Source organism: Saccostrea echinata, unplaced genomic scaffold (assembly GCF_033153115.1).
Source record: "Saccostrea echinata isolate AGI-Se365-2 ecotype Australia unplaced genomic scaffold, CSIRO_AGI_Sech_v1 ptg000050l, whole genome shotgun sequence".
NCBI lineage: Eukaryota > Metazoa > Mollusca > Bivalvia > Ostreida > Ostreidae > Saccostrea > Saccostrea echinata.
The window spans coordinates 2125890-2151943 of NW_026889799.1; the positions used below are offsets into that span (position 1 = coordinate 2125890).

The following is a 26054-nucleotide window of genomic DNA, read 5'->3' on the forward strand; positions in this document are numbered from 1 at the left end:
TTATGTTTCTGTTCTCAGCAATTTTTAAGCCCCCCCCAATAGATTTTCATGAATTTTTCTTGCAACCTAGGTTTTTTTCCATTTAATTCAATTATTATTATGTTTAGTTTGTTTGTAGCATGATAATTCCACATTACTTTAAATCCACCTGGATCAAGCATGCAGGGGTGATGCATTTTATTTACATATTTAACTCATTGTTTGATTAAATTACAAGCCTCAGGACCAACGAAAAGGTAATCTCTTCACTACACTGAAAAAAAAGTTAATTAGGTCCTCCTTGTACAATACATGTATAATTTCACAAAGCAGTAATTTTTTTCACTTGCTGATAGAATGAAGAGGATTTATCAATCCTTGTAAGGCTGGCAGACCCAGGGGGAAATAACCCTCGTCTGACCCTGGAGCAGTACCGACAGATCATGTGGCAGTGGATTAAACAACTACAGGTCGGATCAAGAGATTCAAGGTGAAACATGATCATTCTCTTTCTTCTCTCTGTCTTATCCTGACCAAGTTTTGTGTATTTTGGTTTGGTCTTTCTCTCTCTCTCTCTCTCTTTTATCTTTACAAGTGTGTTGTGTGTAATTTGGTTTGAGGGAATTTCTTATTGGATGTATTTAAGGTCTTGGGTAAATCAAAGTTGTGGAAAAAAAATGTAAAGTTTTAGAGTTATCTCTATATATATATCTCTGATATATTTGTTTGTATTTTACTGATATTTTCATTTATAATTTATAAATCACTAGCAATTTATGCTACAGTTGTAAAAATCTAATAAATGTTTAATCATTTGAGTTGCATGATCAAATCATGAGTGAAATTAGATAAGATAAAAAGAATCAGTAAACAGTTTGATATGCTTGATTATCTTTCATTCTAAGACTGATTTTTTAAAAAAAATTTCCTAAAATATGTCAGTGGACATGCACATTCATTTGTCATTACACCCCTATGTTTAACAAAACTCTTGGTGATCTTAGAAACAGAATACGGTAGATGATATTAAATATGACTTTTCAGCACACCCTTAAGTATAACTTAACCTTTGTTGAAAATGTTTTAATGATCTTAGAAATAGAATAGCTAATAAAACTTATCTCTGAGGTCCGTACCTTGATATTGGCGCTTCAGGCTGGCATTGCATGTTCAAGTCATCTTTGAAAGCCTCTTATGCATCAAATTTTTATTTGCATGTGATACAGTTAATTTTACAGTGACAAATTGTAATCAATGATTATTTAAAATAAAGAGAGAGATGTTTTCTATTAAACAATGCAGGTCTACAAAGAAAACTATAGAAATGTATAACTATAAGGTCTGAAAACTGAACAAGAAGATAAACAGAGACAGGTTGTAGGCTTTTGATCTAGTTTAGCTAATATACACACCTTTTATTGATGAAATTGATGCTGTGCATTAATTATTCAAGCCACTTGTCTAAGCTTCCGTTTACAGCAAATCTACATCAGTGTGCATATTTTAGTCGGCAAAGAAATTTGGATTTTACAAAGATTGATGTAATTAAAAGGAAAATGAAGTCATGTGCAATTTGATAGAGCACAATCGCCATATTTATTTGTGTAAAAACGTTGTGAAACTCTAAAACCTGTACAAATTGTGTGTGCTTCTGTAGAGAGCATCATGATCAAAGACAATTAATATGGAAAATTTAATGAATAATTTGTTTGTAGACATGTGAAGTGTTTAGGTTCATTAAATTAACACTTTCTGAATCTTTACGATGGAAACGTGACCTTTTCAGAGTAATATAAATTATCACATGCCATGTTATTTATTTTGAACACGAGACGGTGATTTTTTTTTTTCCTTGTATATTTACAATATATAGAAGACAAGAAGAGACGTGTCTCAGAGATTCTGTTACTCACATGTGCAGTGGTTTTAGGATATATATGGATAATTTATTTGGCTAAACAAGTAACAGTGGAGTTGCCTAAAAGACATATTTTGTGTTTGAAATTTGGTGAAATCTCTACCTTGAGATAACATATATTATTTTTTCAAAAATCTTTGAATGTGATAAGCCTGTGCATCGTTTAAACCAATTATGGATGCCAATCAGAGACGACAGAAGTTCCGTTTATTTTCACTACAGAGTCGTAAGAAGAGTCAGTTTCAGTCGAGTCTGACTGACTCGTTTGTTGTCCGACTACCATCAATGATGAGTAGCACTAGTACTGTTAGTACTACTAGTACTACTACCACGTCCAGCAAATCCAGCAAGTCCATCAGGTAATATTGCCCTAAACTCCTACTCACTAATGGTATGGGTGGGATTTTCTGCAAGGTCTTTCTTTCAGGCATTTTTGTATAGTTTGTTGTTGTGTGAAATAGTTAGGATAATCTAGACTGTTGCAATATCTGGTGTGTTTTATGATTTGTTTTTGCCAAAACTTTTTTTTTAGATAAGATGGCTTATTTGCTTTATCAAAAGAATTGAATGTACATTTGCAGAATGTATAGATAATTAAGATCTATTTACAAGTTTTTTTTTTAAAATGTACATTTATTATAGTGATGGAGGCTCTGAGTATGAAGATTTCCTATCAGACTCATCTAATAGAGTGTCCTCGCAGTCTAGCTCAGTCAAAGGTAAGTGTCTTAACACTTTTCATCAGTTAAAAGTGAGTGTTCTCTCAGTCAAATTCGGTAAAGAGTGAGTGTTCTCTCAGTCAAACTCCGTAAATAGTGAGTGTTCTCACAGTCAAACTCGGTCAAATGTGAGTGTCCTCACAATCTAGCTCGGTCAAAGGTGAGTGTCTTCACACTTCTCAGTTAAAAGTGAGAATTCTCACAGTCAAACTCAGTAGATGGTGAGTGTTCTCACAGTCAATTTCAGTCAAATGTGAGTGTCTTCACACTTCTTAGTGAAAAGTGAGTGTTCTCACGGTCAAACTCAGTAAAAGGTGAGTATTTTCACAATCTAGCTCAGTCAAAACTGTCCAAGAAGCAATTATGTCTACTTATCAAATACCTGATTGTCTACCAAGTGTATCACTCAAAAGTGTTTACAATATCCCTATTTATCAAAGGGAAGTGAATTTATAGTCCAACTCATTCTCAGTTTAGTGTCCTCATCCCTCCCCATACCGTTTTTTAATTCTTGTTTACATATAGTCAAGCTATGTATCTTTATATATCAGGTGTCATATACTCTAGAGCACTAAATTTTCACGACACCTTATTTTCGCGAGATAGTAATAAACTCTTTATTAGTGAAACAAAATTTTCACTAATTGTGGTTATTACTCTTTATAATCTTTAGAAATACTAATATACGCAAGAATAAAATTTTTGTGAGCATACTGTTTTGCGTAATTAAGCGAAAATAAAGTTCTCACGAATAAAAAGTGATTTACAGTAGCTGACAGTGGAAAATAAGTAAACTTAATAAAAAAAATTAATGCATATATGAATAAGATTCTCTTGTTGAAAGCTGTATACATATTTATACAATAATTTAGATAGTAAATCTTGCCGCTGTTTAAGTGGGGATAACACTCTGTATGAGCAGTTTTATTTATTTTGGCAGATCCTGCAGGAAGTTCAGACCTAGGATCATATCCCAGACAGGAGGAAAAATAGTAAGCTAACTCGACTCTGTTGTTCTGATTTTTTTGTTATTTGAACAAGACTAATGATAATGATCAATCAGTACATTGGTATGAATTAATGACAAAGTTAACTTCAGCTGTCTCAAAAAGAACTTGAAAACATTGGGCAAAAATATTCTAAAGGCATGTAGTCATTTATTGTATGCATTTCTCTTGAAGGTCACAAGGTATTTAAAAGAATGAATTAACACAAGTTGAAGCTAACTTTAATCTTGTTCACACTGTTGTGTTTACTGTGTCTACTGTAGTGGAGTGCATCAGATGGGTGCCCCTCCCGAAGAGGTACAACAGTACCTGGACAAGATCCATGAACTTCAGTTCCAGAACAGTAAGTTAACAGAGGAGAACGACACACTACAACAGCAGATCTACAATCAGGAGGAGAACGTAACCCAGAGTAACACCACCAATGATAGCCTGGTCAGGAAAGTCAAGTAGTAAGTATACCCCCTCCCCCCCCCCCCCCCCCCAACACCACTCTACAACAGCAGATCTACAATCAGGAGGAGAACGTAACCCAGAGTAACGCCACCAATGATAGCCTAGTCAGGAAAGTCAAGTAGTAAGTATACCCCCCCCCCCCCAACACCACACTACAACAGCAGATCTACAATCAGGAGGAGAACGTAACCCAGAGTAACGCCACCAATGATAGCCTGGTCAGGAAAGTCAAGAAGTAAGTATAACCCCCCCCCCCCAACACCACACTACAACAGCAGATCTACAATCAGGAGGAGAACGTAACCCAGAGTAACGCCACCAATGATAGCCTAGTCAGGAAAGTCAAGTAGTAAGTATACCCTCCCCCCCCCCCAAAATAAACCAACACCACACTACAACAGCAGATCTACAGTCAGGAGGAGAATGTAACCCAGAGTAATGCCACCAATGATAGCCTGGTCAGGAAAGTCAAGTAGTAAGTACGGCACTCCTCCTCCCTCCCCCCCCCCCCCCAAAAAAAACCTCCCAACACCACACTACAACAGCAGATCTACAGTCAGGAGGAGAACCTAACCCAGAGTAATGCCACCAATGATAGCCTGGTCAGGAAAGTCAAGTAGTAAGTATACCCTCCCCCCCCCCCAAAAAAAACACACTACAACAGCAGATCTACAGTCAGGAGGAGAACGTAACCCAGAGTAACACCACCAATGATACTGTAGCCTGGTCAGGAAAGTCAAGTAGTAAGTATACCCTCCCCCCCCCCCCCCCCCCCAAAAAAAAAAAAAAAAAAACCAACACCACACTACAACAGCAGATCTACAGTCAAGAGGAGAACCTAACCCAGAGTAACGCCACCAATGATACTGTAGCCTGGTCAGGAAAGTCAAGTAGTAAGTACGGGACCCCACCCACCCCCTCTCTCCCAGTCAAGACAAAAGAAACGAAAAGAGTAATGCCACCAACAATGTTGTGGAAGTGGACAGGAGATATCCTTCCTCTTTCTTTCCTATTTCCTGTTCTTCCTCTCCTTTTTATCTCCATCTCTTTTCTCCCTCCTCAACTCCAACATCCACTCCTCACCTCCTATATCAACTCCTCACCTCCTACATCCACTCCTCACTTCCTATATCCACTCCTCACCTCCTATATCCACTCCTCACATCCTATATCCATTCCTCACTTCCTATATCCACTCCTCACCTCCTATATCCACTCCTCACCTCCTATATCAACTTCTCAACGCCTACATCCACTCCTCACCTCCTACATCCACTCCTCACTTCCTACATCCACTCCTCACCACCTACATTCGCTCCTCACCTATATCCACTCCTCACCTCCTATATTATCCACTCCTCACCTCTTACCTTCACTCCTCACCTCCTACATCCACTCCTCACATTCTACATCTACTCCTCACCTCCTACATCCACTCCTCACCTCCTACATCCACTCCTCACCTCCTACATTCACTCCTCACGTTCTACATCTACTCCTCACCTCCTACATCCACTCCTCACCTCCTACATTCACTCCTCATGTTCTACATCCACTCCTTACCTCCTACATCCACTCCTCACGTTCTACATCCACTCCTCACATCCTATATCCACTCCTCAACTCTTACATCCACTCCTCAGCTTTTGCCTCCACTCCTCACCTCCTATATCCAGTTCCTCACTTTTTCCATTCACTCCTCACCTCCTATATACACTCCTCACCTCCTACATCTACTCCTCACCTCCAACATCTACTCCTCACCTCCTACATCCACTCCTCATCTCCCACATCCACTCCTCACCTCTTACATCCACTCCTCATCTCCTACATCCACACCCCATCTCCTACATTCACTCCTCACCTCCTACATGCACTCCTCATGTTCTACATTCACTCCTCACCTCCTATATCCACTCCTCAACTCTTACATCCACTTCTCACCTCCTACATCCACTCCTCACCTCCTACATCCACTCCTCAACTCTTACATCCACTCCTCACCTCCTACATTCACTCCTCACGTTCTACATCCACTCCTCAACCCTTACATCCACTCCTCACCTCCTATATCCACTTCTCACCTCCTTCACACTTTAGACTTTCTTTCTTTATTGTCCCTTTAAGCCTCCCACCATTCACACTTGTATTCCACTTAGAATGATTGAACAAAACATAACTGGAATTGTTCTGGATGGTCATTCATTCATTCAATAAACTTACTAAAGAATAAGTTTAAAATATTTAGTTTAAAATCTTTTCACAATTATTTGATAAGCCTGGAGGATATATTAAGTCTTTTTTCACACTATATATATTGAAGATGTACAGTGTTATGTAAATAAAATTATAAATCTATTGTTCATATTTACACAACATTTTGAAATGCTTTTTTTTCTCCTATAAATAATACGTATACAATCTAAATCTTGGCTCAGTTAAGAAAAATATTGATCAATTTGCTTTTCATTTATCCTATGTATGTAAAGTCTGTCATTACCTGTAATTGCATAGGATACCCGGGTAATTGATATATGTAGAATGTCAAAATACAGGTAATCTTATGGGTAAAAAAAAAACACTAAGTACATTTTATTTGCTTAGTCACTGATGAATTTCTGTCTGCAGTTTGCAAGAAGCCATTCAGCTGAAACAACAGCAGGACAATGAAAATGAGGAACTAATTCTGAGACTTCAGGACCAGAAACAAGAACTCCATCATAAGGTCAGTATTCATACACAGTCACTGTTAATTAGAATTAGTACCCCCAAACATTCTGTATCATGCTTAACAAATTTACCACTTAAGTAGAAAAGTCAAGATGCATGTTTACTCAAGAAAAAAATCGGGGGTGAAAAAGCCCACTTGAAATTTGAAACATTAAAGAAAACGAGATAAACATAATGAAAAATATGTTTTTCGATTTTTTTATTTTCTATTCATTTTTTTTTGTTTGTTTGTTTGTTTGTTTGTTATTTGGTTTTTGTTTTGACTGAGATCTTACTAAATATAGAAATATTTTTGTTACAGATAGAGAGTCTTACAGGTGATTTAGATCATTTAAAGACAAGCAACAAAGAACTGAAGGGAAATATTGTAGAGTATGAGGTAAACAAAACAAATAAATGATTTGAAACTCTAGACTTGCTAGCTGCTTGCCTTTTTCTCAAATTTACAGTTTTATTGAGCAAACTTTCAATGAATTGACAATAAGTTTTGAAGTAGATGGAATTTTGAAATTTTCATAGGAGTTGATGTCACTTTTTTTTCAGCAGTCACACAAATGAATTTGAATTAAAGGTTGTTATACTGTTTTCGTTAAAATTTGTTGAAATTTGTAGTATGATTAGATTGATAGAAGAAGATATTAATGTACAGACATATTTGATCTGTTTTAAAACATATAGCATAAGATAGAGCAGATGACAGAGGTAAAAAGAGCACAAGAAATCCAACTGTCAGAGGTAATTAAAAGCATAAAATATCTACAACTGAATACACTTGAACATTTTTTAATTTGAAATTGAAGAGTTGTCTTTCTTTAATTGTCTCTATGGATTTCATGCCATCAGCTGCATTCTGAACTATAGATATTGTAGACAAAATTTGAAATAGATTTATCTCTTACCATTGCAAAAGTGTTGTATTTTACTCAGTAAAATGATAGGTGATGCTGGTAAATCAAGTTTTTATTCTGAAGATGTCCATTGCATGTGCATGGTACATGTAATTGTCAGTTGTAACATATATATGTCTCAGCTGTAATACTCAATTTAATACCGGTAATTTGGTTTTAATTTTATTATGCCCTTCTTCGAAGGAGGGAGGGCATATTGCTTTGCTGCTGTCTGTCGATTGGTCTGTCTGTCTGTTGGTCCACCAACAGTTTCCGTTCATTTTCGCCGCAGAGGTTGCACATACTGATTCAGAAATGAAATTTGGTATACAGATTTATCATAAGAATATCTAGGTCTAGCTCTGTTTTGGGTATGATTGAGCAATTTTTGACAGAGTTATGCCCCTTGGACTTGAAAAAATTACACTTGTTTGCAGTTTCCATTCATTTTCTCCACAGAGGTTGCACAAACTAAAATGAAATTTGCTATACAGATTTATCATAAGAATATGTAGGTCAAGTGCTGATTTGATTACGATCAAGCATTTTTTGACAGAGTTATGCTCCATGGACTTAGAAAAATTCCAATTATTTGCAGTTTCTGTTCATTTTCTAAGCAGAGGTTGCACATAATGAAATGAAATTTGGTATACAAATTTATCATAAGAATATCTAGGTCAAGTTCTGTTTTGGTACGATCGAGCAATTTTTGAGTTGTGTCCCATGGACTTAGAAAAATTCAAATTATTTGCAGTTTCCGTTCATTTTCTTTGCAGAGGTTGCACATACTGAAATGAGTTATACAGATTTATCACAAAATTATCTAGGTTAAGTTGTGTTTTGGGTATGATCAAGCAATTTTTGACAGAGTTATGCCCCTTGGATTTAGAAAAATTTCAATTATTGGGGGGGGGGGGGGGGTCATAAGTGTTTCACAATCATCTCTTGTTATTTTAATACTACTATAATTTTTAAGCATTTAACTTTGAATGAGTTCGTGGATTTGAGATAGAGACAATATTATGCTTTATGATTGCTCACATATAATATGAGTCCAGATTGAAAAAAAAAAATAACAGCAATTCTTACTACAGGTCATTCAGTTTGAAAATAGGCTAGAGCATAGTGATTGTGATAAATTTGTATAAAAACAGTAATTTTTACTTTTTTCCAGAGGTTTGAGGAGCTGAAGAATCAACAGAACCAGCTGCTTTATTTGTCAAACACTGTTCAGGTATGGGGGCTCATATACTATAGACATTTCTGTCAAGATCGATTGTGTCTTTATGGGGATGACCTTGATCAGAATTTTGTTTTCCTTGACAAAATCAGTATATTGACCTGTAGTTATGTAAATATAAAGTAAAAAAAAAAATCCAATAAGCTGACAAGCTTAATTCTCAAGCTGCTCAAGCTGACAGTACAGTGAAACTTGTCTAATCTGGATGCTGTGTATTCTGGAATCTTGCCTAATACGATCTAAACATGAAGTCCCTTTCAGTAAATTTCATTGTTTAAAATGTTGTCTAATCCTACATGTTGTTTAATGCGGCCAAATTCTTTGGAACCAATTGTGTTCGAATTAGAGAAGTTTTATTGTATTTCGTTTAGGTTTGCATGCCCTCAAAGTTTGTCTGAAAAGTGGCAGTGAATTCAGTTGAAGAAAAAGAAAGAAATTTTATTTTTGAGTTATTGCAAAATTTTTTTCCTTTCAAAAATGTAGAAGTAATGTTTTAAAAATCATAGTAGACTTCTCTCCAAATTCTTTAGAATGTATAAATACTGTAATATGCATTTTTTATAGGAACTGAAAGTGGAGAACACAGACCTTCAATCTAAGCTCAACCAGTCTAATGAAGCCTTTATAAGGTTAAGTTATACTTATTTTCATTCAATCGGAAAAATGAATACTTGTATTTTACTCCACAAGAAGTCTGTTCTAGTTTTTGATATTGTTCAAAGCTCTGAAAAAGGATTTTTAAAAAACTTATCTTTATATATTTGTTTGGTTATTCATTCTAACCTGATAGTGATTTTGTTTGTTTTTTACCAGTCTCAAACAGTCCACTGAATACAGAGAGAAGGAGGAGCATTTTACAAGGTTTCCCTGTAGTACCCCAATCAAGAAGAACAGCTCCATCTGTATGGAATTGAAAGGAATGGTAAGTAACATTGAGATCATATGTTGTATAAGACAGACTTTGTGTACCATTGGTGTTTATTTTTATCTCCAGGGTTTTCTGTAGGATAAATCTTGTTTATGAAATGATGAAATTGGTGGGGTGGTGGCTGCCTAAATGGTACATCATTTGTCTAGATAACTCCTACTACAGTTTTCAAGATGGGACCTTTTTTTTTTTGCATATCAATTGTATATATGTCAGAGATGTGCATATTACTTGGATTTTGATTTTCGATACCAGCTGTTGAACTTAGTCATTTTTTTTTTTTGTGCATTTATAAATGATAACTCCATTCGATATTTTTGGAGTCTAGAAATTATTCAAAAGTAAAGCGTCACTTACTGTCAATTTTTCTTTTCGTTCACAAAGTTCTAGACTTTCAACGTGAAATGTCAAAATCTACAGACACGTATTTATCAGATGCGGGTTTTGCAAGTCAAAAGGTGCGTTCAACATAACCATGAACACAATTATTTACGATCTGATAATTATTGAATCGACATTTTAATTTTTATATAAACATTTATGTCTTCCCCCCAATGTTGTGGTGCCGGTTTGAAATGAGTCGTTTGAGTTTGGATCCCGATTTTTATTTTGATTTATAAATCGTGTACCTATATTGTCATTGATTTAATGTTATACTGATATGGCGGCATAAGCAAGTTAAATGAGTAAGTACTTTTTTATGCCCCAGGATTGAAAGATCCCGGGGGTATATTGTTTTTGTCCTGTCTGTCTGTTTGTCTGTTTATCTGTTTGTCTGTTTATCTGTTTGTCTGTTGTCAACTTTAACCTTGCCCATAACTTTTGATTGGTTGGAGCTATGACTTTCATATTTCACATGTGTATTCCTTATGACAAGACCTTTCTTTGGGTACCATAATATTTGACCTTTTGACCTTGACCTTGGAGTTTGACCCACTTTTGCAAAATTTTATGAGACTTTAACCTTGGCCATAACTTCTGAACAGTTGTTGCTTGGGGTTTCAAACTTCACTTACATGTGTATTCTTTGTGACAAGGCCTTCCTTTGGATACCAACAACTTTGACCTTTTGACGTTGACCTTGGAGTCTGACCTACTTTTGAAAAACTCTAACCTTGGCCATAACTTTTGAACAGTTGGTGCTTGGGGTTTCATACTTCACATGTGTATTCCTTGTGACAAGACCTTCCTCTGGATATCAATCACTTTGACCTTTTGACCTTGACCTAGGAGTTTGACCTACTTTTGAAAAACTTTAACCTTGGCCATAACTTTTGAATGGTTGATGTTAGGGATTTCATACTTCACATATGTAATCCTTGTGACAAGACCTTCCTTTGGATACCAACCACTTTGACCCTTTGACCTTGATGTTTTACTTACTTTTAAAAAACTTTAACCTTCGCCATAATTTTTGAATGGTTGGTGCTAGGGCTTTCATACTTCACATATGTAATCCTTGTGACAAGATTTTTCTTTGAATACCAACCACTTTGACCTTGACATAGGAGTTTGACCTACTTTCGAAAAACTTTAACCTTGTCCATAACTTTTGAATGGTTGGTGCTAGGGCTTTCATACTTTACATATGTAATCCTTGTGACAAGACCTTCCTTTGGATACCAACAACTTTGACCTTGACCTTGATGTTTTACTTACTTTTAAAAAACTTTAACCTTCACCATAACTTTTGAACAGTTGCAGCTAGGGCTTTCAAATTTAACATTTTTTATCTTTTGGCCTGGATTTTGACTTGCATTTGAGAAACTTTAACCTTCACCATGAGCTGCCATACGGGGGCATCAATGTTTCACAAACACATCTTGTTTTATTTACTTGTAATTTGATCATTTATTTCTTTAAGTGGGCAGTGTTACCGCCACATTTCAGTTCGTTTCATGACACTAATGTAAACACACATTAGCAGGTGTTAATCAGTTAATTGCATTGAGGTGACTCGGGTAATTTTGTGGGGCTAATTACCGTTAATTATGAGCAGTTGTGACCAATATGGCCGTACAGAATACAGAATAGACACTATCCAGACTACACAGAATTTTTATAATACATTTGTTTAAGAAGTGCATGGGACTAAAATTTTTAGTCGAACTGGACAATATTCTGGAGTACTCAGAGTCCGGATTAGACAAATTTTACTGTATATATATTGCATTTGTATTCCATGTAATAATACCTACCCTTGGGTACAAATAATTTTGACCTTGACCTTGAAGTTTGACCTACTTTTGTAAAAACTTTAACAACCTTGGCCATATCTTTTGAACATTTGATGCAAGGGCTTACATATTTCATGGATGTATTCATTGTGACAAGACCTTTTCATAAGTACCAATATTTTCTTACCTCATGACTTTGAGCTCAGAGTTTGACCTACTTTTGAAAAACTTTGACCTTGATTATAATTTCTGAATGGTTCCTGCAAGGGCTTTCATATTTTACAGGCGTATTCCTTGTGACAAGACCTATCTTTGTGTAACAATAGTTTTGATCTCTTGACCTTGGAGTTTGACTTTCATTTGAGCATTTGAGAAACTTATACCTTTCCCATGAGCTGCCATATGGGGGCATCAGTTTTTCACAAATCACCTTGCTTATATTGAAGATCAATTGTACATACATCAGACACTTTCATAGTACTTGGATTTTGATTATTGGTCATTTATGGGAAATATACCACATGCTGAAATTGGTCATTTTTATGCAAAACATGTTCTCAGGGTACATTAACATTGTGAATGTGTCACTTCCTACAGTTTTCAGAATATAAGGATTTATAATTCATGCAAGAAATACTAATACTGTTCACATAAAATAACACCTGGTTTGCTATCAGATTGACAGCTTTTCACTTGTTCTTATTTTTGATAGTTGGAGAGTGGGGATCACATGCCCTCTCCCTTGTGTGAGAAAGAAATAGATGAAATGGACCAGATCTTTCCTGTGTTTTCCTCGGATGGTGAAGACATGGAGGGGAGTGATCCAAACATCAGTATTTACTCTGTTTCACTGAAAGATGACCTCACCATGGATGTATCCAAATTTGTAGGTGTAACACAAGAGGGGTTATAAAGTCAGAGAAAAGTCTTGGTTGTTAATGCATGCCGATTCTTAATTTCTCTACAGTTTAGAGGCCAGTGCAATTTGTTTGAGATAAAGGAATTGTTATCAGTAATATTTTCTTGATGTGAAATATAAAGTGTTCAAAGTTATCTGTACAAAAAAGTTGAAGTGCATTTATGTTGGCGATTTTAAATAGCAGTTAAATGGCAAATGGTTCAATCTCTCTTTCTTAACAGGTATGCCTTATTTTTGTTTCTTTGAATTTATGTATATACACAGATGGAGAAATACCAGAATAAACAAGACACCCTGCTGGAGGAGATCCGAGAATTTCTGGGGGCAGGGGGAGCCTCGGGGGATGGATCCTTTACTTCAGAATTTGTCAGGAAGGTGGAGGACCAAATGTCTAAATTGTCACAAAGGGTGACCACTCTCGCTCAAGCCAAGACAGATGTGGATAAAAGGTAAACTGACCCAAAGGGTGACCACTCTGGCTCAGACCAAAACAGACATTGATGAAAGGTAATAAACTGGCACAAAGGATGATCACTCTAGCTTAAGTCAGAACTGACGTAGATAAAAAGGTATACATTTGCACAAGTTGACCACTCTAGCTTAGAAAAAAAAATGTAGACATCAGATGAATCTAGTTCATCTTTTTCCCATGGATGGGTTTAATTTTCTTCATTTTGACAGGTTATGTAGCCAGAAGAAAAAAGTGAAGAAGCTTAAAGGTAAATCCAGTTTTCAGATGCCATGTAAGATGGCATATGTTGAAACTCCAAGGAAATAGTATATATCAATACCAACTTTTATTTGCGTGCGAGAAATATTTGCGAATTTCGCGATGAACTTTTATTTGCGAATATTTATCACCACGAACCATTTATTTTGCTTTGTATTTGTAGAGGGTGTTGCCTAAGTCGCGAAAACAAATTGCAGCATATTGATTTCAATCTGACGAATCGCGAATAAAAGATGACGCAAATAATAGTTGGTTTTCTGTGTAAAATTCGTAATTTTTAATCTCAATTTTTAGCTTACTTGAGCCAGAAGCTCATATGAGCTTTTCTAAACAGTTTGTCTAGTATGTATCTCTAATCTTACATTCTTATCCAGTTCTCCAGAAAACACTGGGCCAATTTCAACTGAAATACCACAAAGCATCTTTATATGAAGGGATTCAAATTTGTTCAAATGAACGACCACATTCTTTTATGTGTATAAGGGAGATAACCAATATTGATTAATTTGGGAGTGGATCATTTAAAATTCCTCTTGTCAGTACAAGACTACAATTTTGATCAACTTAATTGACTTCAATGTTCTGTAAATTACATTTTTTGAAATTGAAAATGAAGACTACAATGGGTTTTATTTATGTGCATATTTATTTTTAATAAATTTTATTTTATTTTAAGCATTGTAACCCATGGACCTCTTGTTATTCTTAAGTTGTTATTAGATATTTGATACATTTTGTTTGGCAAACAGAAGAGAATGCTGTTCTGAAGGATGCGGCTGATGATGTGATGGAGAATAGAATCTCATGGGACTCGGTGACAGACAAACGACTCCTGATTCTAAAGGACCAGATAGATCAGGAGAGAGCCCACATCAAGTTTATGGAGAGAAAGGTCTGGTCCTACAAGCAATTTGTTAAACTTAATGAATTCTCCTCCTGAATGAGTTTTTTAAGGCATGTCTGTGTTTTCAAATTCTTTGACTCTAAATAAATGGGAATTTTGGAATACTCCTGAAAGAGACAAGTGTTTTTATAGATTTCTTATTTATAACATGAAGAACTGACTTTCAAGTTTGAAAATAAAATATATTTTACTAGGCCAGTGTATAGGAAATGAATGTGTCAGGGACAACTATAAGGTTTAGATCAAACCTGGATAGATAGAACAAAAGTAAAATATTTATATATTATTGTATGAATCTTTAAGATTTTTCTAAACTGTATTAACATTTTATACAAAGATATGTCAGAGCTCTTTTAGAGTCAAATAAGGCACTTTGATTAATACAATGAAGCAGTGATTGAAAAAAAAATTTAATTGTCCATGAATCAGGTGCTACAAAATTTGGCTCTTTTTAATATTTTGGTTATGCTAAAGACTATACAGGAAAACAAAGATATATATTTTCATATTGTAGTTGAGAGGAAAGGAAAGAACTGCTGTCATTGTGGATAAAAACAAAAAATCAGGAGCCGAGAAAGTTTTAAAGCTGGAAATCTATAAACTACAAAGGTGATGTTTCTATCAATACAATTTAGCAGTAATTATTTTTAAAAATGCATTAATCCATTATTATGGCAACAATTGTTTCTATCAATACAATTTAGCAGTAATTATTTTTAAAAATGCATTAATCCATTATTATGGCAACAATTATTTTGCAAATCCAAATCTTAAGAAATCTACAAATGGATTATGTGTACATTAAAAGATGTACGTGCATTCACCACCAAATATCTTCCACAAGGTCAACATAAATATCTGTGTAAATCCCTATTTTGGACTGAAGTTTCATTTTACTTTGCACCGATGCATTCAAATGTTACCTTTAGAATTAATAATTAAAAGAGAAAAAAGCTGTTCAATTATTTATGATATAAGATTTTTGTGGAGGTCAATATCAGTTTTGGGTCTATTCTAAAATCCTGTGTATTGAGAAAAGCTGGGCCTCTTTGGATTGATATAGCTGTCTAGTTCTGTGAGAATTATGGATTTTGTTCCCAAGTTTTATGCCAGACTTGTGAAACATTCTATAATGTAACTATTGTGTAGGAATTATAGAAGAATGTCTTTTAGATATTATTTAATGCAACTCATTGTTGCACACTTAATTATACTTGAAAAGACAAGAGCCAGAAATGGATTGTTTGTGTCAGAATTGTAGTCTTAATTGTTATAGCCTGGGATCTAAGTCCCTCTCTTCTCTTCCAACACAGACAATAATTTCCCTGAATTGCATTAAATTTTGCCTTTATTGGATTTGGAATCATTTCTCCTGCACGTCACGGGGCCTCGATAGAGCTGTTGCTGGTTGTCCCTCATTTAACAATAAATAAACAGAATGGGGATTCAGATCTTTGTGATACATGACAGTTGGTCCATCTTTAACGAGATCAGCCAATCAATATTGAGGGAGAGAGGCAGGCTTGAGTTGTTAAGAGGAGGTCTCCGCGTACTTCGTACTGTCAAAGACAGGGAACTTAAGGGAATAGCAATTTATGACTTCAGAGAAACTTTGTGTTTTTTTATGTGAGACACACAGAATATGGAGCTAGGATTTTATAGCTTACATTGTGTGAACTTTCTTTGATATGGAAGTGTTGTTGAGCTGAACAATTGGAATCCAGAGCCAGATTATCATTTTTTCTTTAATTTTGTCCTGAAAATTAAATTATTTTGGGTTTTGACTTCAACACATCAATGCAAGTCTGATTTTAAAAATGCACACCTGACATTATTCTTGATTAAGGTCTTTCTTGTTGTCAACTTCTCATTTCATCTACTAGCTCTTCAAGGAATGGAATTTAAAATTAATTTATAGGTGAATTCTTCTATGAACTTCTATTAAAAGCTGAGATATATTGCAAGGATTTTCTATGTCGCATCATTTTCGTATACCACAGTGGATGGATTTAGAGATGTCAAGTGAACAAAACCAGAAGCTGATAATGCCTTGTTTAATTCTTGAGTCGGAGACACTGTGCATTGTGATTTATGATGTGTAAGATATTTTGCTAAATTTTCCTTCATGAAATTTCATGTACATTACTATCAGCTGACCATCATTTTTCATTTGTAGGATCATCAATTATTGGTAATATTTAATCCTAATTAGGCTGGAGATTTGTTTTCATTTTTTTTCCATTATTTAGTTAAGGACATTGAATTTTATATTAAGTTTCACAATTTTTAGCATATACATGTTTAGAATACTATATGTGTACTTAAAAAAGCAGGCTTCATATTTTAGCGGCTTTGGTGCAGACAACAATGCGCTAATTCATGAATACCGCTAAGAAATCATTTATAGATACAATATATGACACGGACACAAGAAGCGCTAATTCATGATTACGCCAACAACTCCATACCCAGAGATTGCGCTAAATTTTGAATACGCCAAATTATGTACATGTACAGTAATCTGTGTCCAGTAAAGGGTAACAAGATGGTCTCATATAGCAGAGATGATCTATAGCTACTGTTCTCATTCTCAGTTTAGGAGCTTGCACGTGTTAATTATTTTTTCTGTATTGTCGCAACATTAATTTCTGTATGAGCAAAGAAAGGGTTTTATTGTTTAAATAAATAGATTGAGTTTTTTGCGACTGTCAAGATATCCAAATTCAATTACCTCTGATAATACTCATACGACTGTTCTGTGATTGCTTGGTTGTTGCATGGCAATCATACAATTGTGATTGTCATTATAGAATGACCTCCCTTATAAGAAGTCTTGGATAAATAGGGCAAATTTAACAAGGGAAATAACTTCAGTGAACACCTTTACAAGAAACATTGTGAAATGGTTTTTCTTCATGCGCAATGAGATAAAATGAAAATACCATAAACAATTGTACAAAATATCTTTTAAATGTATTTTATGTAGAGAAGTAAAGTCTTTGACAGTAAGATTAATCTTATCTAATGCACCAGTGTATAATTGTTAGACTTTGAAAATACTGATTCGACGAAATACCAGGTGTAAGAATGTTTCATTAAGATTTAAATAATTTAAAGTCAAAATATTGTAGACCTGTGTTTTGAGTTAATTTACTTTCTGAAGATAATTGAGCATTTTCCTTACAGTTTGCTTAGCTGTCCTCTCCCTTATTGCTTGTTGCTTGATTTTAAGCACTAAAATTTGTTTTCATTTCTGAAAAGTTTCAACAATGGGAGTACTTCAGTTATGGCCAATTGCTGAAAAGAACTCTATATGCATGAAACAAGAGTCACTTTTGCATATTTATTCAACAGATTTCCTGGTAGTACAATGAAATGACATCAAAACTAGAAAACATAGCATCTTTTACATGGTATTCTATGGTACAATACAGTTCTAAAGCTGTAAACCCTTATGATTTTTCTTTTTATTCTTCCGATTTCCATTTTTCTCCGTCAGAGGTTTGAAAAAATCCTTTATTTTTATAGCTGTCCACCTTCAGTTTTCACTATTATAGCAAAAAGCGTCATTGTCATTGGCCTTATCATGCAAGCAATTAAACCATGAACAAACAGGGAGCAAATGCTGATCACACGAAACATCTGAGCTGTGTATGACTCACATAAAATGGTCTTACAGTGTTTGAATTATCCCATATAAAAGAAGAAGAAATGGAGAGTCCAAGCTGACCAAATGCAAAAAAGGAATAGTAGATTGTTTCAAAGACAGTAGGAATTCTAAAAATGTGTTGTTCAACATGTGAAAGGGGTCTTTAGTAGGCGGAAGTTAAAACAGATTTTATACTTAATTTTTGTTGTGGTTTGTTGAAAGAAAATCAATGGTTGAAGTCATTTTTCATTCCCAGTGTGTAGTCAAAAAAGAAGAGTTTCTATAATATATCAACAAGATAACCAAGATTTGAACTCTAGAAATGTTCTTGATGTCAATTTTTTTTGTTTTTCAAGAATAAATGCATGTTTGGGAATTTAATGTCTCAAAACACATGCATTAATAGCAATGCACGGTGGCATATATAAGAGAGAAATACATTAAGTAGGTGAAATATGCATGACTTTATCATTTTAATTAATTAAACTGATTAAAGAATGTTTGAAATATATATATATTTGTTTTTTTTTCAGTTTGAATAAAGACCTAACAGAGAAAAATAAAAAGCTACAAGGTTGGTTAAATATAATCTTTTATGACACAAGAAATTGAAATCAAGGGGCATTTTGTTTTGATTTGTTTGTTTTCAGTCAACAACTTAGGCCTCAAACTATCAAGAAATTAGTCTCTAAAAATCTCTCTATTAATTTCTTAGAAAACAGTCTTAGTTGCAAGTAATTTTAAAAGGGGAAATTTAATTTTAGAAAACCCAGTTACCAACTCTGTGCAATTTAGAGGAAATGAATACATTTTTGGTCTTGAGTTTTTGTTCTATTCAAACTATTTATGATAGCTTTATGAGAATTTTTTTTTTTTATGTTGTAGGTAAAGTCAATGGATTGATAGATGAGGTAGAGAAAGCACACAGAGATATTGAGAACCAGCAAACTAAAGTGAAAGATCTAGAGGCAGAGAAGGCAGTACTAGAGTTGGAACGTCAGCGAGCTGAGAATCAGCTAACACAGAAAATCAAGGAAAGTAAAGTGAGTACTACAGATAATATTGTGAACATTGGAGTCAGAGGTATTGATTTCATTAAGGAGAATGTCACTTCCATCATGTCATGTCAAGGTTATACTCAACAAGGTTAAAAATCATATTTGGCATGCAGAGATTGATTAACTTTATAATTTTGTGTATATATTATATATTTACCATTTTTTTTAAAGCCTGTTTTGTCCATGCATTTCCAATAGTGTAGAATCTTCTAATTCTAGATTTATTACATATTTATCATGATAGCTAATTTGGAGTATCGATCAGTAGGCATACTTACACAAAGATCTAAAACCCTCACTGAGATATGCTGTACATACTGTAACAATACATGTATATTTTATTGGTAATCATATTTTAGTGCCTTTCACATTAACTACTTCCTGTCCACTAAGTATATGCTTATGTATGATTGAAACAAATACATTGAGAAGCTTAGCTCCAAATGCACTAATTCATTATGCTGATCAGTATGAGAAAGATTGCACTAAATTTTGAGTGCCCTTATTTAATATGTACAATTACACACTGGCCTCTAATTGGCGACTAATTTAGTCGCCATGGTGCCTTTAATTTTTGATTGGCGCCTAAAATTTCTCTATAAGTCACCAAATTGGCAACCATTTTAACTTGACTTGGCTATTGCCGAATTCTGGACCTATAAACATTTTCAACAATTTTTTTTCAGAAGAGATTTTAGAAAGAAATTTTAAATTGGAGAAAATCATTTCCTAGTTACCTGTATCTCCTACATTACTATTCCGACAAGGGGGTGGGGCACAAAGAAACTCTTATGACCCTCCTCTTTCAAAAGTGGAAGGAGCACTTTGAAAACCCCCTCCCATGACTACGCCTCATGGGTCCCTATATTGACTAATATTAGCTTTTTGCGCCTGAGAAAAAATTGCCCGGCGACTTAAGATTTGCATTGGCGACTAAATTTTTTTATTAGGAGCCAGCTGGCGCCTAACTTTTAGAGGTCACTTAGAGGCCTGCTTACAGTATTTGACATCAAAGAGATGTAGATATACCCTGGCAAGAAAAGTCTATAGTTGTATTATTAGGGGGCTCCGACTGCGGTTCCCTTTAGTGATCAGACTGTCCATCTGTCCATATGTGTCCGATTTCATTTTTCCAGAGCATGTTTTATCTTCCCTTGGCCAAGTCAAGCTTCATCTTTACCCATAGAGTGCTTTTGGGTGGAGGATGTGCAGTGAACTTAAACCAATTTTCTAGGTCAAAGGTCAAGTTAGAAAAATCTCTGTGTAAAATTCTGGAGCATATTTTCTCCTTCCTTGGCCCAGATGGGCTCAAACTTCACCCATAGCATGCCTGTAGGTAGAGAATGAGCAGTGAACTTGAACCAACTTTCTAGATCAAAGGCTAGGTCAGAAAACCTCTATGCGTAAAATCCTTACCTGGAGCATATTTCTTCCCCCTTGGTCTTACCTGGCTCACACTTCATTGCCTGGGTAGAGGGTGTGCAGTGTCCTTGAGCCAAGTTTCTAGTAAGTTAGTGTTCAAGGTTATAGCAAATCTTTGCAAAATGCTTTTCTCGAGCATTTTTTCTCCCATTGGCATCATCTAGCTCAAACTTCACCCAAAGAGTTCCCTTAGATAAAGGATATGCAGTGTTTAAACCAAGTGAAAGATTAAAACTTTTGTGTAAACTCTTTATAGGGAGGTATATATTTTCTCCCTACTAGCATTTCATCCATGCTGTATCTGAATACAATGTTTCAGATCTACCATTCATCTCAATGTCATTTGCTAGAAGCAGAACTCTTTGAGATGTCAAGTCTTAAATTGCTATTTTCTTGATGTTTCACAATAGCAAGACAGTTAAGAGTATTTTTTTTTTAAAAAGTTATGGAATATGATTTCAATTTTCTTTCCTTCAAAAAGACATTGTCATAATAACAGAGACAATCCCTCTTATTGAACAGAGTGTTATCCTTAATGAAAAGTATCAGCCAAGAAAGAGTAGTGAAGAGAGACTGTCAGATTACAAGACAGTGTCATGAAGTTTAATTAAAGCAAAGGGTTAACGAAGATAGTAAAACAAAATAGATATTGATTTCAGATGAGAAGCGATCAGTCACTTTCATTCCTTCACTCCAGAAACAGAGAGAATAGTGAGCTAAGGAAAACCACAGACATGAGTGGTAAGTTACGAAAAACTTGTTTCCCAGTAGATGTTCTTATAAATGGGCAGGACAATGTAGAAACTTAAGAAATTTTTCTTTTTTAGGTCACCTGAGTCACTCTCAGGTGACCTACTGCTATCTGTTTTTGTACATCGTCATGCGTCGTTGGTTGTGCGTTGTGTGTTAACATTTGAACATTTTCAGCTTCTTCTCTGAAACTGCTGAACCAATATCAACCAGTTTTGGCATATAGCGTTTATAGGAGAAGGGGAACAAAATTTGTGAATTTCATGGTCCCTGCCCCCCAGGGGCCTGAGGGGTGGGGCTAAAACCACCAAAATTAATGCAATCTTTAAAAATATTCTCCTTTACTCCTGGACATCAAGCAGTCAAACTATTGGCATGATTGTAATAAGCATTGTGTCCTCTACCAAAATTGTGAAATTCATTGCCTTATTGGTCTCAGGGTCAGGGGTTCTGTGCTAGGGTGGGGCTATATAGATCATATAGTGAAAGTGCATTATTTCTTTGAAAATCTTCTTTTCTGGGTATTGAATAAACTACATAGTTATGAGCATGGGTGCTTTTTCCAGAATAGTGAATTTCATGGCCCTGGGTCAGGGGTTTTGGTGTTCGGGCGGTACTCTATTGATTATATAGAGAAAACTACATTTAATTCTTTGAAAATCTCTTTCTCTAATCCTGGGTACTAAGCAAACAAAGTAAGTACATGGTTATGATGAGCAAGAGTGCCTCTTCCAAAATATTTATGTGAATTTCATGGCCCTTGGGTAATGGGTTCTGGTGTTAGGATGGGGCTATATTAATTATATAGAGAAAAAGGCATTAATTCTCTGAAAATCTTCTCTGCTCCTTATATTAAGCAAACAAAGTAAGTGCATGGTTATGATGAGCAAGGATGCCTCTTCCAAAATTGTGAAAATTGTGGCCCCGTGGTCAGGGGTTCTGATGTTAGGATGGGACCCTATTGATTATACTGTAAAAATGCATTAATGTTTTGAAAATCCTCTTCTGTGCTCCTGGGTGTCTAGGAGGGAAACAGAGTACAAAATTGTATTGAGCAAGGGTATTTTTACCAGATTTGTGAAATTCTCGACCACTGGGTCAAGTGTTCTGGTGCTGGGCAGGGCTCTATTGATCTTGTAGTGAAATCTGTATTCAACTGATAGAAGTTATTTCCCTTTGCTATTTCACTTATGATAATTAATCACTGTAAATAATGTATCTGATAGGTCAATTGAATAAAGAATTACATGTATATACAAGATTAAGTAATTTTAATGTAATACAAAAGGTACTTTCATAGTTTTTTAATGATCAGGTAGATTTGAATATAATAAATAAAGAAAGATGAGACAAAACTTCCTTATCTTTGTACATTAATTGTTCAAAGAAACAGAGAGGCCAATGTGAGAAGGAATGGGTTTACTACAAATGCTTAAGCAGTATTGTTTTCTTTAGCCTGTATGTTGAAAGTGACAATTGTGAATGTATTAACACTGACAAGTAAATAAATCTACCTTATGATTTGTTACTGATTACTACTGCGTACTGGACTAACTATTTTGTTGATCCTTGGTCATCCTATTTCTCTTGCTAATGGGTAACATCTCTCCATTTATCAATATTATATACAGTAAAACTTGTCTATTCCGGACACAAATGGTTCCAACAAAATTGTTCAGATAAGACAAAATTTCTGATTAGACAACATTTGAAACAATTAAATTTACTGAAAGGGTCTTAAAGCTAACATCGGATTAGGCAAGATTTTGGAATACACAAGATCCAGATTATACAAGTCTCACTGTATTGTGAAAATGATCTAATCCGACCTTGTGCAATCCGCATCACAGTGAATTTCCACCCTTAATTTCCTTCCCATTTTACCGTTTTCTACATTCTTTACACTGTATAATCTGACACCCTGTCTATTCTGACAGACTTTGTCTGCCAGTGCATGTCAGATTAGACAGGTTTCACTGTAGTTCTATGGTTCCTTTACTTGTATTATACTCAGGTGACTGTTAAGGCCCTTGGGCCTGTTGTTTTTTAACTAAGGTCATTTTAACAAGTTCTAGATCACATTTACAAAATTGCAAATAGGCACTTTAAAGAAATTTTATGTGTGGAGGGGGGTAGGGTATTATTTTGTGAGCTTGATCACTGTACCTCTTTTTAAATTCCATTTCCTGTGTGAAGAATGGATTTTAACAGATCTCTTTCATTGTAGGTGTTTTGCCCTTTGATCTTGTAGCCACACAGACCCAAGCTGTCAGGGAGGAACCCCCATCAAAATTGCCTTCTCTAAAGAACAACATATGCACAGATGAAAAAAATGTAAAGAGTGTGCAGCAGTCTATGGAACATTTACAGCTGGATGTGGGGAGGGTTAATGAGAGGGAGGAATACATAGACGATGGTGGCTGTCAAGTGGAGGGGCATTTGTATGACCTGTACAATGGTGGGGGGCAGAGAAGACACAGTTATCAGGCAGCAATTGACAATCACAATTGTCCACCTGGAGAACAGCACTACCCAAGGTGCCGCAGCGGTAGCTTCCAGGCGGCCATTGAGGGGGGTCAGAAAGAGGAAAGGGAGGTGGAGGTCCCTGAAAGCTTAGTTCAGATTTTACCTACTAGCATGGCAAAAGAAAGTGGGGATGGTTTTCATTCCTATATTTCTTCATATAATTACTTGGAGGATTGTTCCACATCCATGAAAATGTCAAAGTCTCACGGTACCTCAGCATATTCCCAGAGTCCCTCCCCGTTGTGTTACTCAGTCTGTGATAGTGTACAAAGTACTGGTGCTGTGGGTTGTGGTGGTGATTTTACTGTGAATTCTAGTTACTTGACTTGTACAGACACCTCTCATAACCACTGTGATGTCATGATAAAACAGTTGTGTGGAAGCGGTGGTGATGTCACTGACAGACAGACAGGTAACAAAGGCAAAGAGTTGTGTGATATGGACCCTGATTTCACTGATGGACAGATAGGTGATAAAAGCAGACAGTTTGGGACACAGTGGAGGGACAATGCAGAAGACAGTGCTGGTACACTTGAGGACACAAGTCTAAAACATAGGTACATGCATGTCTTGTAAATCACTTGATTTGGATTCTTTTGGAAACAGTTTAAATATTGTGATGTACAACTCACTGTTGTGTCTGAAGGGTCAATAAAATAATGATTATTGATAAATTTGTGCTGCAGGTCTATTACAAGAAAAAAATACTTATCAAGACACCTGAGCAAATGGCTCAAGTGAGCTTTTCTGATCAAAAAGAAACAAGTCTGATACTTGGTTGTTATCTCTAAAATGAGCCATTTTCATCCAAACTCCTTGGGTGATTAAAAAAAATGTTGAAGAAGCCCTAGATTGCATATTAGGGGGGATGGTGGTGGTTGGGGGGGGGGGGGGGGCTGAGGCATCCTATCCACAAGTAACTGCATGCTGAAATGCAATATATTTTAGGCATCTAACATTTGATATTGTTAAACAATTCATATTAATTAAGTTTCTATATTTATTTTAAATCTTTCAATTATATCACTCTCAAACAAGAATTTTTCGAATTTATTTTCAAAGAAAATTTTTTTTCATTTTTTAGGAATATTTGTTTGATGTATGTGTTTATATGCTACATATACTTGTATAAAAAGTCAATATTCCTCAAACCTTTTTTTGTAATTTGTAGATTGGATGACTTAAATGACACACCTGTGAGTACATTCTCTAAATTAACAAAAGTTAAAGGGAAGTAACTCCATAGTGCATCTGTTACACTGAATGTTAACTTAAAAAATAAATACAGTTGTTAAGTAAATTTCATTTCCAAAACTTAATGTATTCAGAAGCAGTTTTTGAGGTGGCATGAGCAAATCAGATTCTTATTCTGCTAAGATTGTGTATTTTTGAATATGGGATTCATCTCTGATTAAAAAGTAAATGTAATATTTGTGAATTATTTTAAAATTGAGATAGAAAGTTCTCAGCAAATTATATATAATCATGTACAATCTTTCAAGTGGAAATTTTTATGTTATATAATAAAGATAAACTTTCTCCTGACTGTCGTATAAAAACATTTCCTCATTTTTTATTGCGCAGTTATGAAATCTAATGATTTTATTTTTTATGAAGAAAAGAGCAACTAATAAGGACATTATTTTATATTACTTCATTAAATGCTGAATTATCTGTAAACTTAATGTTGTAGTTTTTTTCTTAAACATGTATTTACATTTTTCTTTTGAAGTTAACTGAAATAATATTTTATAGGAAGAACCAGATGTGATTCAGGTAACAAAATCTGGAAAAAATAACACAGGTATGTAATAAACTGCTCTGAAATATTTCCACATAAATTTCCTGTCGAAATTCATTATTGCTTATATTCAATCATGCAGTTGTTGTCACATCTACAGTGGAAAAAAAGTATGGAATATTTATCTTATTTTATTGGGTCACCTTAGTAGCTTAGATGACTCTCTATTTCTACTGTTTCTGTCTGCAGTCTAGCAATATTGTATTTGTTGCTCCAGAGAAAAATGTTGAATATTTTAGGTTTCTACAGCTAAT

At 35.0% G+C, this 26054-nt stretch overlaps 1 protein-coding gene across 1 annotated transcript in view; it reads left to right on the top strand.

Annotated features, from left to right (window-relative positions):
- LOC133203387 (uncharacterized) overlaps positions 1-26054 on the top strand; it is a 52016-nt gene that overhangs the window by 1173 nt on the left and 24789 nt on the right. Inside the window, exons 2-21 of the mRNA XM_061339179.1 lie at positions 336-469; positions 2540-2616; positions 3557-3608; positions 3887-4075; positions 6708-6804; positions 7111-7188; positions 7488-7544; positions 8871-8930; positions 9501-9565; positions 9750-9858; positions 12754-12927; positions 13225-13409; positions 13642-13679; positions 14440-14582; positions 15109-15203; positions 18777-18817; positions 19129-19326; positions 23701-24556; positions 25171-25195; positions 25755-25803. Coding sequence (XP_061195163.1) covers positions 336-469; positions 2540-2616; positions 3557-3608; positions 3887-4075; positions 6708-6804; positions 7111-7188; positions 7488-7544; positions 8871-8930; positions 9501-9565; positions 9750-9858; positions 12754-12927; positions 13225-13409; positions 13642-13679; positions 14440-14582; positions 15109-15203; positions 18777-18817; positions 19129-19326; positions 23701-24556; positions 25171-25195; positions 25755-25803 — 2722 coding nt within the window. The remainder of the gene's footprint in view (positions 1-335; positions 470-2539; positions 2617-3556; positions 3609-3886; positions 4076-6707; positions 6805-7110; positions 7189-7487; positions 7545-8870; positions 8931-9500; positions 9566-9749; positions 9859-12753; positions 12928-13224; positions 13410-13641; positions 13680-14439; positions 14583-15108; positions 15204-18776; positions 18818-19128; positions 19327-23700; positions 24557-25170; positions 25196-25754; positions 25804-26054) is intronic.